The 15,371-nt window shown below is 40.8% G+C and overlaps 1 protein-coding gene across 34 annotated transcripts in view; it reads left to right on the top strand.

Moving 5' to 3' along the window:
• Positions 1-546: 546 nt before the first annotated feature.
• Positions 547-15,371, top strand: part of MYCBP2 (MYC binding protein 2) — a 268,897-nt gene continuing 254,072 nt past the window's right edge. For all 34 annotated transcript variants that reach the window (XM_084982014.1, XM_021065747.2, XM_084982012.1 and 31 more), the window contains exon 1: positions 547-1,130. In XM_084982014.1, the coding sequence (XP_084838140.1) occupies positions 829-1,130 (302 nt within the window). In that variant the 5' untranslated portion in view covers positions 547-828. The remainder of the gene's footprint in view (positions 1,131-15,371) is intronic.

Here is a 15,371-nt window from a genome sequence, read left to right as displayed (position 1 = left end):
TACAGAAAAAAAAAAAAGCACTAAATTACTACTTGTCCTTTGTAAGTAAAAGCTATTTTAAACAGAAAAATCCTAATGACAAAAAAAAAAAAAAAAAAAAAACCAAGTAAGATCGCCAAGGGGACTTCCAATTCGACTGGCCTCTGTCTTGAATTCTGAGCTCAACCAGCACCAAGTGCAGTACGTCTCCCCGTTGGCAGCACAGACTTTGCAGAAAGGTAGCAGGAATGCCTTGACAGTCATCCTCTGGCGGTGGGCACAGGGCCTCTTTATTTCAGGTCCCAGTTCTCGCACCTGGAGGGAACCCAAACCTGAAGCTGACTAGCCAGAGCTGACAACCTCCGCAGCACTTTCCACACTCTTCCTCAAACTGCTAGTAAAACCTGGAGAAGTGGACTTCTTTTGGATTCTGTGACTCTAAGGCCCCACACCCAAACCCCCGAGGCGGAGGGAGTGGCGGCGCAGAGGGGGTGGGGAGGGCAAGGGGCCGGAGTGACTGAGCATGTGCGAAGAGTGGCGCATGCCCAGTGCGGCCGGCTGCTTCCCATTGCGGGTAGCTCCGGCGGTGGCAGCGGTGGTGGCGGCGGCAGCGGCGGCACCGCCTCCTCCTTCACACTCCTGAGGTGGCGGGGTTAGATGAGCGGCCCCAGTAGCGGCGAGGGCGGCGCGGGAGGGAGGAGGAGGAGGAGGAGGAGGAGGTCGCTGTCTTTGTAGTCTCCCTGCTGCGGGAGCGAGAGGCCCCCGCCGGACTGGTCGTCGTTGGAAAAGGGCTGTGTGTGCGCGCGCGTGTCTGCTTGCCCGGCCCGCGGGGACAAGGCGGCGGCGAGGATGATGATGTGCGCAGCGACTGCCTCTCCTGCCGCCGCCTCCTCGGGGCCCGGCGGGGACGGATTCTTCCCTGCCGCCACCATCTCTTCCTCCCCGGCGCCGGGGGCGCTGTTCATGCCGGTTCCCGAGGGCTCCTTGGCGGCCGCGGGGCTGGGGCTGGGGCTGCCGGCCGCGGACTCCCGGGGTCACTACCAGCTGCTGCTGTCAGGCCGGGCCCTGGCCGACCGCTACCGGAGGATTTACACAGCTGCGCTCAGTGACAGGGACCAGGGGGGCAGCAGCGCTGGACACCCAGCCTCCAGGTGCGTCTCCACACGCCCTTCCTTGCGCCACAAACCGCATGTGCGCCGGTGTGTGTGTGTGTGAGTGTGTGTGTGCGCGCGCTCGTGCGTTTGTGTGTCTACGTACGTATTTATTGAGCTGTCTTTCAGCAAGCGCTTGATGCTAGGTGGTAGGAGCTCTTGCTGAGATAGGGTGCGGTGGCAGCAGTTTCTGCTCTAAGTGTGTGTGACTGTCTTTGTGGGGGGCAAGAGAGGGTTGGGAAGGAAGTGTGTGATGCTAGAAAAGCTGGTGGTGCGGGGTGTTTATGACACGTGTATGTATTGTTGGAGGAGGGATGAGTAGAGGGTAATGCACGAGGGGAATTTGCAAGAGTGATGAGGGAAGTGGCGTTTCCAATGTCTCTGCCGCAATGGTATTTGCACGTCTTTCTTCCCCCTCCCCCCCTCCCCAAGCCCTTATGACATTCCATCCTCACCTTTCTGCTTCCCCTTTGAAAAAACAAATTTGCCTTTCTTTAAGGGGAGTAGTGGTATCGGTTAAGGATAATGCCATATATATTATATATCTATATAGGATGAGTTTTAGATAATCATGGGGGTTGTAGAATAAGGCATGGCGTTTCAATTTAAGAGATTTATACGAAGGGGATGCAGATGGAGGTTTATGTGGATGTGAAAGGTATCTGATACAGATTTTTAGAGCCGTATTTGGATAACTGGACCACTTGGTCATCTAGAGATGTGGTTGCAGCAGCGCTTGTGTTCTCTTGTCCCATCGGCCATTTCCCTTCATCTTATGTTCTACTTCCTCTGTCACTTTTCAGCTTTAGAGTAGTAGAGGGCGTTTTGTGGGGAAAAGTGGAAACCTAAAGAACTTCAAAATGTGACAGCTGGTGTAGTGATCAGCTGCCACCAACTAGAAAATTTGAGTAGCTCCTAGATCTTTTCCTAGGCTTGGTGCACGTTCAGCTTCCTTGATGATGTTAAATCACTTTCATTTTCTTTTTCTTAAAATATGGGTGTCTTTTTGCTAAGGGCTCTCCTATTGTTTTCCCTTCCATGCCCTTACATGCCACACACCCTGAAGTATGGTGACTGACTTGTTTCACCAGCTTGGCTTTGGCGGTGGTAATTGGGAGTTGGCTTCATCTTTTTTTTTTTTTTTCCTCACCCTGTGCAGTACATAGGAAGAGCACAGAATTTTGTACAGTAAGTTACAGAGTTAATTGTATTTATTGAATGTGCAGCTTGTTGGGTAATAACCAGATGCCATTTTCTCTCATTGTGAAAAGGGCTCGGCTGTGAATTAGGTATTTCTGGTTGGCTGATAAGTACTGTGGCTCTTATCCATTGCAGAGAGTTGTAAAGATGGAGCTTTCTTCACACCTCTTGTGGGTAAACCACTCCCATGTGTGTAATTGTTTACAAGACTGGGATTTGAGTAGTTTTATCATATCAATGTACATGGGTGTCAGTTACATTTTGCTCTTTAAATGGGAGACCGCAGTGGTACAAGTCTGTTTCTTGCTAATGTTTTTGAAGATAGCACAAAACCTCAATAGACAGTTTGCTCTAATAATTAGATATAATTTTGAGCTGTTAATCTCTAAATTATGGCTCTGTAGGAACATGTTTACAAACCCCCTCAAAGAATCAGAATTTATTTTGCGTGTTATTTCCCAGCTTTCGCAATATTTTGTGACTGCTAGGTTCCTGTTTTAACTTTCTACAACTATACTTGTGTAATACATTTTCTTTGTATTTAGAACTATATAAATGGTTTTAGACAAAATTAATGTAGATTAACCACAAGTATAAAATCTTTGAATGATTTTTAGTCTTTGGTCCATTTTTGTAAAAGCTTATTAAGGTTAAATGAAGAATTAATTAAGTACTGGATTTTAAGAAGTACTCAGGGAAACCAGCCTTAAGTTGTATAATATTGCCTGCTAGTGCTTGTTCAGAACATTATCATTTATTATAGTTCACATTATTTTTTCTAAGTCTTGGTCTGTAATGATTCTTTACTGAGGATTTGCTTAAAAATTCAGTCACATTACTTATTAAATATGAATGAGGGAAGTGGAGCTGGGATTAGGTTCTGAATGGATGATGCAATTATTTGTATAGGGGCACTAGTTGAGTTAGAGGAGAAGTTGAAATCTTTCAAGACAGAATGGGGCAAGAACAGAGGATGAAGTGCTAGTGGGAATCAAGTTCTAGTGAGTTTAAAGGTGTGAGAGAAAGAAGGCAATGAAGGAGGATGAAAAAAAGGCTTAAAAAATTAGGAGGGAAGCTGTGGGACAGTAACGCCTCTGGTCCTAGGGAAGTTGGTTGAAAGTCTTCAGCAGGCTTAAATGCTGAAGAAAGTGAGAACACTTTCCAGGTCACTGATGATTTTGAGGAAGTGGTCAGGATGTGTGTGGGAATGAGATGTGGTGAGGAGTCACTGGGGTATTTGGGGGTAAGAGGGAGATGCGGGGAAGAAGGGAGGATATTTGAGTATGGGAGGGTGGGTGGGAAACATTCAGTAAGTGGAGAGGGGATAATGGTTGGGGAGAAGTCTAAGGGAGATCTCAGGGACAGATTGAACATGACAAGTGGAGAGAGAGATTAGCCATCAAAGAAAGTTAGGGGCTAGTCGTCCTTTAATACAGAAGGGTCAAGTAAGTTTTTATGAATCTAAAGGCTAGGGGTTTATTTAGAACTTACATCCCATTCATTTTGGTAATCCTAATGTCTAACACAATTTCTGGCATCTGTTCTGTAAACATCAAGTGCCTACTGTGTGCCAGGCACTGTTTTAGGTGCTGAAGATGTAGCATGAGCAAAATAGACAAGGTCGCAACTCTCTTTGGAACTTCCACATTAGTGGGGAGAAATAAGCAACTTATCTTTTCAGGTAGTAATAAGTAACTTTGAAGGAAATAAAACCAATTTTGTTTGATAGGCAGTTGGTAGTTGAGTATTTTAGGAAGGGTGCTAGGGACAGGTCTCTTTGGGAGTTGACATTTGAGTCGTAATGATTGGAAGGTAGATGTAGAGGCATAGGAATAGTGTTTTAGGAAAATGTAAAGGCTCTGAGACAGAAACAAGGTTGTGTTCAAGGAATACAAACAAAGTGAATGAGTTAGCAGTCAGTGCTGAATATATTAATTACCATGGACTATGTTTTAGGTGTACGCAGAGAAGCTGAGGGATGGAAGCCTAATGATGTCAGTGACTTCAGTGGCATTCTGATAAATGCTTGGATTCTGAAGCGAGGCTGGTTTTAAACCCTGGCTTTGCTACTTTTTAGCTGTGTGACCTTGGCTACATGACATAACTTCTATGCCTCAGTTTTTTGCTTAAAACATAATTTTGAGGTGTAGTTGGCATATTCGTTTTAGATGTACAACATAATCGTTCCATATTTTGAGAAATAACTATACAGTAAGTCAACATCCATCACCACACATAGTTGCAGTTATTTTTTCTTGAGGTGCAAACTTTTAAGATTGACTCTCTTAACTACTTTAAAATATGCAACCCAGTATTATTAATTATAGTCACCATTCTATGCATTAAATCCTCATGACTTATTTTATAACTAGAAGTTTTGTTTGTGCCTTTTGACTACCTTCACCCATGCTTCCCATCTCCCACCACTTGGTTCTGGCAACCATTAATCTGTTCTCTGTATACATGAGCTTGGTTTTTGTTTTTGTGTTTTGTTTCATTTTTTAGATTTCACTTATAAGCGAGATCATACAGTATTTGCCTTTCTCTATGTGACTTATTTAGCACTTAGCATAATGCCCTCAAGATTCATTCCTGCTGTCACAAATGGCAAGATTTCCCTCCTTTTTCATGGCCAATACCCCATTTTTAATACATACCACATCTTATTTATCTCTTCATCTATTTAGTTTGCTTCTTGGCTATTGTAAATAATGCTGCAGTGAACATAGGGGATATCTTTTCAGATTAGTGTTTTCCTTTTCTTTGGGTCAGTCTCAGAAGGGAAATTGCTGGATCATATGGTAGTTCTCTTTTTCATTTTTTGAGGAGCCTGCATATTGTCTTCCATAGTGGCTGCACCAATTTACATTCCATTCCCAACAGTAGTCCACAAGGGTCCCTTCTCCACATCCTCGCCAATGCTTTTTGTTTCTTGTCTTTTTTGAAATAGTCATTTTAACAGTGTGAAGTGATATTTCATTGTAGTTTTGATATGCTTTTTCCTGGTGATTAATGACGTTGAACATCTCTTCATGTACGTCTTGGCCATTCATATATCATTTTTAGACAGATGTTTATTCAAAGCCTCTTTTTGTTTTTTTAATCATATTGTTTTGTTTTTCTATTGAGATATATGAGTTCTTTATAATTTTTAGATATTAACCCTCATCAGTATATCATTTGCAAGTATTTTTTCCCATTTGGTAGGTCACCTTTTCATTTTTGTTTCCTCTCCTGTGCAGAAGCTTTTTAGTTTGATTGTATTCTCACTTGTTTATTTTTGCTTTTGGTTATGCCTCAGTTTTCTTCTATGTAGAATGAGAATACTAATGAGGATTGTTTTGTCAATTAAATGAATCTGTATATGTAAAGTGCTTCTCACATTAAGTGCTAATAAATATTAGTTAATGATTTCTGCTGAGAGTGAGGGGACAGATGGAGTTTGAGAATTTAGAAAGAAGGCAAAGCTCATGTATTAATTCCTTTATGTTTGGTCTCAGTGGCTGTTGAGTGTGGGAATAACCATTTCATTTATTCAGTGACTGAACAAATATATTTTTGTATGAATGAATCAATCAAAGTTGGAACATTTACTTGAGGAAAGTGATTGTAAAGAAATGAATAAAGGACTATTTGATCAGTTCTGGGTGTGAATGGCAGGATAGCATTGCTTGCATTTGGGGAGAAGCACAGTGACTAAATCTGCTCTCTAGTCAGACTGCCTTGATTCAAATTTCTGTTCTGCCTTTTTCTATCTGTCTTAAATTGGGCAAGCTAATTAGCATTCTGTGTCTGTTTCTTTACTTGTAACCTCACAGGGGTTAGTGAACAGACATTGTGCCTGAATGTGGTAAATGCTCATTAAATGTTAGCTGCAGTTGCTGTTGGTTGTTGTATTACTATTACTGTTGTTATTAGTATTAAAATCACATATTTAAAATTCCAATCAGCATGATATTGTAAGCTCTTCCACTCACAATTGAAATGAAAATAACTGCTAGTTGATTTAAGGTTAAAGTGTGCCTCGAGGTCAAAGACAAAAAGAAAGTAAAGGTTTTTGGTGACAAGGATTGACCATATGGTAAGAAGGAAAATGATGCCAGGAGGGAACTGGATAGACTTGAGAGATAGAGACAGTCAGGGTATCTGGGTTGAAGTGGTAGACGCTGGGTGTCTAGCGTTAGTGGAAACTGGAGAGGAGTTTGTGGTTAAAATGGGGAATTGCTTTTCTTCTCTAAACTAAACCCACTTAATTCCTTCAGCTTCTTTATCTCTTTCTTGTTAGAAATGCCATTTGAGCCCATCCTTCAGATACATGGGATTTCGGTTGTGAGAGGTTAAGCAGTCTATTAATCCTACAAAGATTTAGGGATTAATACTTGGTGCTAACCTTTGCCCCTATGAAGATTTATAAGACAGTTTCTACCTTGAGTTTATTGTCTGGATGGGGGTGAAAGTACAAAGGCAGGTGCTTTAGAGAATGTTAAATGAAATGAAGAAAGCATAGCCTATTATGACAAAGGGATGGCATTCTGGCTTGGCAAAAGTATGAACAAAAGGTGAGAAGGGACAGTTTGTGTGTCGGTAATGTAAGAATCCTGTTAGAGCTACAGTGTAGGTGTTATGTGGGAGAGTAATGGGAATTCATTCTGGAAATGGAGGCTTTGGTCAGAGGCTAGGGCAGCTTGAACTGCCAAGTAAAAGTTAGATTTTATTCAGTAAACACTGATAGTTTCGAACTATGAGGAGACATTGTAGGAGTGTTTCAGGAAGTAATGAGATTGAATCAATGTACATATATATGTATTTGTGAATAGGTAGTACTTTGCTGCATGCAGCTGTCATATCTATGGAATTCTATGTAAACACATGCTAAGGCAAACACTGTTTTATTGGCCTCTTAGCAGGTAGAAATGTGAAATAAATTAGTTTCTTAGCTCTTGATAAGAGAAACTCTTACCTGTGGGCTTAAAAAGGAAATAAAAATGTTAATTTAAAAATAATTTGCATGTTAAGATATTTATTTAAAAAATCAATAATTAGAATAGTCTCACTTTTTAACTCAGAAATAGATTCAATATTCAGGTTTAGGAGGGAGGGGTTAGGTTAATTGAGGTTTAATTTACATATAATAAAATTCCTCCTTTGAAATTATCCGTTTGAGGAGTTCCCATTGTGGCTCAATGGGTTAAGAGCCTGACACAGTGTCCCTGAGGATGCAGGCTCGATCCCAGACCTCACTCAGTGGATTAAGGATCCCACATTGTGACAAACTGCTGTGTAAGTCTCAGATGCTGCTTGGATGCCACATTGCTATGACTGTGAGGTAGGCTTGCAGCTCTCATTTGACCCCTAGCCTGGGATCTTCCATGTGTCACAGGCGTGTCCTTAAAAACAACAACAACAAAACCAAAACTAAAATGAAATAAAATGTCCATTTGAGGAGTCTTAGAACCATCACCACAGTCAAGTATAGAACATTTCCATCACTCTAAAAAGTTTCTTTAGGAGTTCCTATTGTGGCTCAGGGGTAATGAACCTTACTAGTATTTGTAAGGACGAAGGTTCAATCTCCGCCCCTCTGGGTTAAGGATCCAGTGTCGCCGTGAACTGTAGCATGATTCACAGATGTGGCTTGGACCTGGTATTGCTTTGGCTGTGGTATAGGCCAGCAGCTACAGTTCTGATTTGACCCCTAGTTGGGGAACTTCCATATGCCAAAGGTGCGGCCCTAAAAAAAAAAAAAGGTTTCTTTAGTTAACTTCCTTTTCCTACCCTTAGCCCCTGGCCACCACAGACCAGTTTTCTGTCACTAATATTTTACCTTTCCTAGAGTGTCGTATTCATCTAGCTCTTTAAGGGCCTGACCCAGATACTGTTCCTCTCTATGTCATCTATACCCATATTTTCTATAAATGGAAGTTAGACTTTAAAGCTTCAGTAGGTTTTTGTTAAACATTTTTTGGTAAGAATATTTTGTGTATAATGCTAAGTGCTGCATATTGCGTCCCATCTAGGGGTTTTCAGGTTGCCTCATTGTTTAATAATACTCAGTCTAATTACTTGGATAAGATGGTAAATGTGTGCTTTTTCTGTAAATGTATCCTTTTTCCATTTGCAGTAAGCAGGTAATCATGGGTAATAACTTTAGCACACTGTCAATATCTTCCAACAAATGGTTTTAGGATCCTTTGATAATCCTTGACTGAGTCAATAATTTCATTAGGGGCTTTAAAAAGATGATTTTTATAATTCTGTTATTATAGAATTTATTACCTGATGCTCTTCTGCAAAGAAGAGTTTTCCTTCATCAACTGATGGTGGACCTAGTTCCTCCTAAGAAGGCAGGGTAGATGATTAATTCTCTCCTCTCATTAGCCAGATTTGGTGCAGTCATCCAGCAGTGGCGTGGCGGGTGCTGTGGCCCACAGCCCATGTCCTTCCATTCAGATACGAGTTTCCCTAGCCATTGGGAAGATTGGCAGCTAAAGCTGATTGCAGCTGAGTCCCTCTCTAGGCATTGCTCTGAGCCAACAGAGCTGCTTCCTTCAGAGTCATGCCTCTTCTTCAGAGTCCACCTGCATCGGAAGCCTGTTCTGTGTGGGAGTGTAAATGCCTGGCCCTTTTGCCCTAAGGCAGGACAGCTTTGAAGGTCCGTCCCAACTTCAGAGCTTCCCGTGAGACTGGCCGAGGCCTTCTCCTGACTGCGTTTCAGTTCATTCCTTCCTTTCTTTAGTCTCACTTCCTTTCTCTCCCACAGCTGTTGATTTGGAGGGCATTCCCCAATATTTTGGGTGTGCACATCTCCATTTCAGAGTCTGTTTTCTTGGGAAACTTAGCCAAGACAGTTGTGGTGCCAGCCGTGGTCTGAGGAAGTAGACTTTAAAATGGGATTTTGGAGCTCTCTTATCTACTGGCTGCCTGGCTGGCAGTGAGAACCCCACTACTGGTTGTAGGTGGAGCACTCATGCGGATAACACTTGGCACACACTGTAGCTGTGCACCTCTTAAAACTGGCTGGTGGTGAGTTGGAGTGCAATTCCTGTAGAAGAGGATGTACAATGTCTTAGGTTTTTGAGAGGCTTTGTGACATTATTAATTATAAAGACAGTAATCAGGTGGCTGTTTAGTGAGTGACATTGATAGAATGGAGAAAGATAATGAAAAACTGAAGGTAATTGGGGAGCAAAATGAGAAAATAAGGTGACTTCTTTCTTTGGCACCATGTGAAGAAACTCATCTTCTGCAGTAGGAGGAAAGAATAAGCTAAGGATTAGGCTCAAGATTTAATTTCAAGGATAGCAAATCTCCAGGGTGGTTTGATTTCCGAGCAGGTCTGCTATGCCCATGTCTGTGCTCTGATCTGGAAGGAATGGGACTGTGTCTCCTAAGACAGGACATCTGAGTGGATGCACAGGAAAACCTTGAAACCCCAAATTCCTCTGAGTCCTCTGAGCCTACGGAAGTGGCATTGTTCTCCTGGCTAGAGGATGGTTGCTTGAAGATCATGTTGCCCCTACCACCCCTGTCTACTCTCCTCTCCCCTCCAAACCAGTAACTAGATTTAAGTCTAGTTAACCAAACCTACTGGGAGGTGTCGGGCCTGCTGAGGGAGGAGAGAACTGTGACGGAGAAGAGGGACTGCGGTGCACTTGCACACACACACTCATACACACAAACACACACAGTAGGAGGAGAGGGACTGCGAGGGAGGAGAGGGACTGTGGTGCACTTGCACACACACATGCACACACACACACACACTGAGGAAGGAGAGGGACTGTGGTGCACTAGTGCGCATGTGCCCCCCCCCACACACACACAGTGATTCCCTAACTGTGCACTGAAGCACCGGAAAACACCTCATGGGGCGCACAAGAATGTCATGGGAGGAGTTCCCGTCGTGGCTCAGTGGTTAATGAATCCGACTAGGAACCATGAGGTTTCGGGTTCAATCCCAGGCCTTGCTCAGTGGGTTAAGGATCCAGCGTGGCCGTGAGCTGTGGTGTAGGTCGCAGACACGGCTCGGATCCCACATTGCTGTGGCTGTGGTGTAGGCCGGTGGCTACGGCTCCGATTGGACTCCTAGCCTGGGAACCTCCATATGCCATGGGAGCGGCCCAAGAAGTGGCAAAAAAGAATATCATGGGATATTTCAGAATTGCAAAGGAAACACAGAAGCATCTGTCACAAACTGCTTAGTTGAGGTAATTCCCAGTCTTGACGTTAGATCATGCTGTATTGCTTCTGATGATGTATCTTTTTGGAGTTGGATTTTGGGTAGTTACTGTGATACAGATAAAGCACTGCACAAAAATCAGTGGAACAGAAAGAGGGTGTATGTTGAATCTGCACAAGTTTGAGAAGATGTGTAGTATCTAGCAGATGCACATGTCCTATTATTAAGTAAATGCAGTTATTTAAGAATAAAATATAAGTATTTTTCTTTCAATATATGTGTAGTATTTTTTCACATGGCTACTAAGTTGTTAGAATGTACATTTTTATTAATTGTTTGGATCTGATTACTTAGTAAACACTACTGTTAGATATTCCCTTTGGCTTACAAGTATTTTGGAAAAATTACCTTTGATGGGCTATGCAAGGGCCCAGTAATGGACTTATATTTATCAGTGCTGATCTGTCAGCTGAGCTGCTGAAAGTCCAGCCTGACAGTGGCAGAGACTAACTTTCCTTCAAGGAAATCAACCAATCCTTGTGCTTTGGAAAGGACCTTGATTCCTTTTGATTGGATTTGACTCATATTCTTAGTTTGAGTTTCCCACTCCAACTTGAGGGGCTCAGTCGTGCCTCTGTTTGAGGGCTTACAGAGTGAACTGTGAGTACAAGCTGACACGCAGCATCCCTTCAGAGTAAAGGACCCACTTTATAGCAAATGGATCCCACAGATCTGTATTTCCCGTTGTGTACCAATCTACCCAGAAGCTGCTGACCTGATGGAGTGGTAGAATAGTCTTCTGACAGCACAGCTGATGAGGATGAGGTTCTGTGCTCCTGTGTTCCCAGTAGGAAGAATACATGGAAATTGGAATGGCACCACTTGGTATCACTATCCATGATCCACTGGGGAATTTATGCTTCCCATCTGTGTAGTTCTGAGCACTGGGTATTAAAAGATCCTGGTTTTCAGAAGGGAAACATTTTCAACAGAGACACTGTAAGTCCAGTTTTAAGGCACAGCTACTGCTGGAACTTGGTGGTCCTTTCCAAAGAAAGGAGTCACCATTTTGACAGGGCTGAACCTGGTCATCTGGGGGAGGTAGGGCTGCCATCGCATGATGGGTAATAAGGTTTGGCACACGTGATCTGCTGTCTGTTGGTACTCCCTTTACAACTTGAATGGTAAATGGACATGAGAAAGGCCTGATGACCGTTTCCCATGATCAGCCATCTGGACCAGCAGAAATTTTAGCCAAAGATGAAGGGAATCTAGAATGACTAGCAGAGAGGAGGTTGTAAATATAAACTTTGGCCCGGAAACCATCTGAAACCAGTGGTGGAGGCTGTAGTTTGTCCCATTTTACTGCCTCTGGAAAGTTTCTCCAGGAGAGAAGACTAACCAGAATTCTGCAGGAACATTCTCCAGTATTTATTTGAAGCAAGTGAGTGTTGTTAGTATCATAGGTGGACTACAGTGAATGCTGTGGATTAATTTTAATAGTTTTATAGATTCTTTGGTATGTACTACATAATATCATCATTCTTTCTGATTTTCAGCTACCTCTGTGCTCCCCTCATCTTTATTCCAAAGACAAGAATCTTTCTCCTTCTGTTAGTCATTGCTGAATAGAAGTGGTGAAAGTTGCCTCCTACCTTGCTTGTACTCTGAGGGAGAGACAAGGACAAATTACTCTGTCTTTCAGTTTTAAGTATGATGTTAGCAGTAGATGTTTTGATGTTTGCCTACTTGACGAAATTCCCTACTATTTGTATTTTGCTTATAGTTTTAGTTATAGATGTGTATTGAATTTTGTCAAATGCTTTTTCTGCATTTATTGAAATGACCATATATTTAGAAAATAAAGGAAAAATTAAATTAATGTTTGAATGTGAAGTCAACTTTGTATTCCTGGGATGGAACCTCATGTGTGCTGTATATTTAAATTTGATTTGGGATTATTCTGCTATATTCATGAAGAATATTGGTCTATAATTTTTTTTTGGTAATATCTTTGTCTTGTTTAGTATTGTAGTTATCCTTGTCTCATAAAATGAGTTGATTAGTAACTCTTCTGTATTTTTAAAAAGTTTGCATGAGGTCAGTCTTATTTCTGCTTGGATATTTGATAGAATTCACCGGGGGTACCATCTGGTCCTAGAATTTTCTTTGAAGGATGCTTTTGACAAATTCATTTTGTTTCATAGATATAGCAATATGTAGATTTTTTGTTATTTCTCATGTGAATTTTGGTAACTTGAATTCTTGGGGAGAAATTTTTCCTCTCATCTAAATTATTGAAATATTTGGCATAAAATTATTGATAGCATTTTTTTAAATTATTATTCTTTAATGTCTGTGGAGTTTGTGGTGATAATCCCTTTTTCATTCCTCATGTTGGGGTTTTTTCTTTTTTCCTTGATTGTTTTTGTTTATAAATTCATAGAGAACCAACTTTTGGGTTTGTCAATTTTCTCTATTATTGAATTATTTTCTATTTTGTTAACTTTCCCCTTATTATAATTTACTTTTTTTTTTTTTTTTTTAAGTTTCCTAAGGTGGAATCTTAGGTCATTGATTTTAGATTTTAAGACAAGAGTCTTCTGGTATTTAAAGTGATGGATTTTCATGCAAGCATCTTAGTTGCATCCCACGAATTTTGATAATCTGCATATTCTTTGTCACTTAGTTTAAAATATTTTCTAATTTTCTTTGTAATTTCATCTTTGATCCATACATTGCTTAGAATTTTACTTAACCTTCAGATATTGGTGTTTTCTTGTTACTACTTTCCAGTGGACATTTTGTATAATTTTAGTCTTTAATTTTTTTTTTTTTTTCTTTTTAGGGCCACACCCACAGCATGTGGAGGTTCCCAGGCTAAGGGTCGAATTGGAGCTGCAGCTGCTGACCTGTGCCACAGCCACAGCAACGCAGGATCCAAGCCGCATCTGCGACCTACACTAAGCTCACGGCAGCACTGGATCCTTAACCCACTGAGCAAGGCCAAGGTTTGAACCTGCAACCTCATGATTACTAGTTGGATTTGTTTCCCCTGTGCCACAATAGGAACTCCTAATTTCGGCCTTTTAAAGTTTATCGAGATATGTGTTATCTCTCAGCATATAGTCTGCCTTTGTGATTGTGCCATGTGCACTTGAAAAGAATATATATTCTACCATTTTTGCATGTAGAGTTCTATTAGTGTCATATAGTTAAAGTGGACAGTGTTGTTTGGCTCTTTTATGTCTATATTAATTTTTTTCTCTAGTTCTATTTATCAGTTGCTGAGAAGGGGTATTAAAAATATCCCACTCTGTCATTTGTTTCCTGTCCCTATAGTTTTGTCAGTTTCAGCTTCATGTAATTTGGGGCCCTACTATTATGTACATAAACATTTATAATTGTTAAAACCTCCTGATGAATATTCTTTTATTTCATTATGATACATGTCTCTTTATCTCAAGTAATACTCTTTGTCTTAAACTTACTTTATCTAATATTAAAATAGCCTGTTCACACTTCTTAGGCTTACATTTTGCATGGTAAATTTTTCTGTCCATTTGCTCCTGATCTGTCTATATTTTTATATTCAAAGTTTTTCTGCTTTGGGCAGTTCATGTAGGAATTTCCTTTTTTTTTTTTTTTTTTTTTTTAAATCCATTCTGTCAGTCTTTACTTTTTATTTGGAGAGTTTAGACCATTAATATTTCATGTGATTAATTATTTATATAGATGACTTTAGGTATACCATTTTTTGTCTTCTGTTTCCCTCTTTGTTTTTCATTCCTCTTTTTTTACCTTCTTGGGTTATTCTTCAGTATTCCATTTTAATATCTCTTTTGGACTTTTTGGCTATATCTTTTTGTATTAATTTTTAATGCCCTAGGGAATTACAATATGGATACCTAGCCTTTCACAGCCTACTTAGAGTTACTGTTGTACCCCTTCACCTAAAATTGAGAAAGCTTACAACCATATAGATCTTTCTTTTCCTTCGGTTGCACCCCACTCCTGTCTTTATGTTACAGTTATTATATGTATTATGGCTGCATACTTTGAAAACCTCTCCATACAATATTATAATTTTTGCTGTCAGCAGTCATATATATTTTGAAAAAAAAAGGAAAAAAGTAGTATTTTATGTTTTCTCATTCATTTATTATTTCTGTTTTTTTCCCTTCATTCCTGAACATGCTACATTTCATTTTAGCCTAAAGTATTTAATCATTTCTTGTAGAGTAATCTGCTGGAGGTAGACTCTTTGTTTTTCTTCATCTGAGAGTTCTTTATTTTGCTTTCATATCTGAAGGATATTTTAGGTGAACATAGAATTCTTAATAAAAACTTGTTTTCTTTTGGCATTTTCATGATGCTGTTCTACTGTCTTTACACCATTGTGATTTCCGATAAAAAAAAAAAAAAAACCTTTGGTAATTCACATTTTATTTTCCTTTATGTAGTATGTCATTTATCTTCTTTCAAGAATTTCTCGGAGTTCCCGTCGTGGCGCAGCGGTTAACGAATCCGACTAGGAACCATGAGGTTGCGAGTTCGATCCCTGCCCCTGCTCAGTGGGTTAACGATCCGGCGTTGCCGTGAGCTGTGGTGTAGGTTGCAGATGAGGCTCGGATCCCGCGTTGTTGCGTTGTTGTGACTCTGGCGTAGGCCGGTGGCTACAGCTCCAATTAGACCCCTAGCCTGAGAACCTCCATATGCCACGGGAGTGGCCCCAAAAAATAGCAAAAAGACAAAAAAAAAAAAGAATTTCTCTTTGTTTTTGGTTTTCAGCTGCTTGATTTGATGTATCTGGTCATTATTTTTCTTTGCGTTTCTTCTCTTTGGAGAATGCTCAGCTTCAT

This window comes from Sus scrofa, chromosome 11, assembly GCF_054392235.1.
Source record: "Sus scrofa isolate SSC_HxYL_T2T_F1_AM1 chromosome 11, Sscrofa_HxYL_maternal_Yorkshire_Landrace_v2.0, whole genome shotgun sequence".
In the NCBI taxonomy this organism is placed as follows: Eukaryota; Metazoa; Chordata; class Mammalia; order Artiodactyla; family Suidae; genus Sus; species Sus scrofa.
This window is presented reverse-complemented; position numbering and strand designations above follow the sequence as displayed.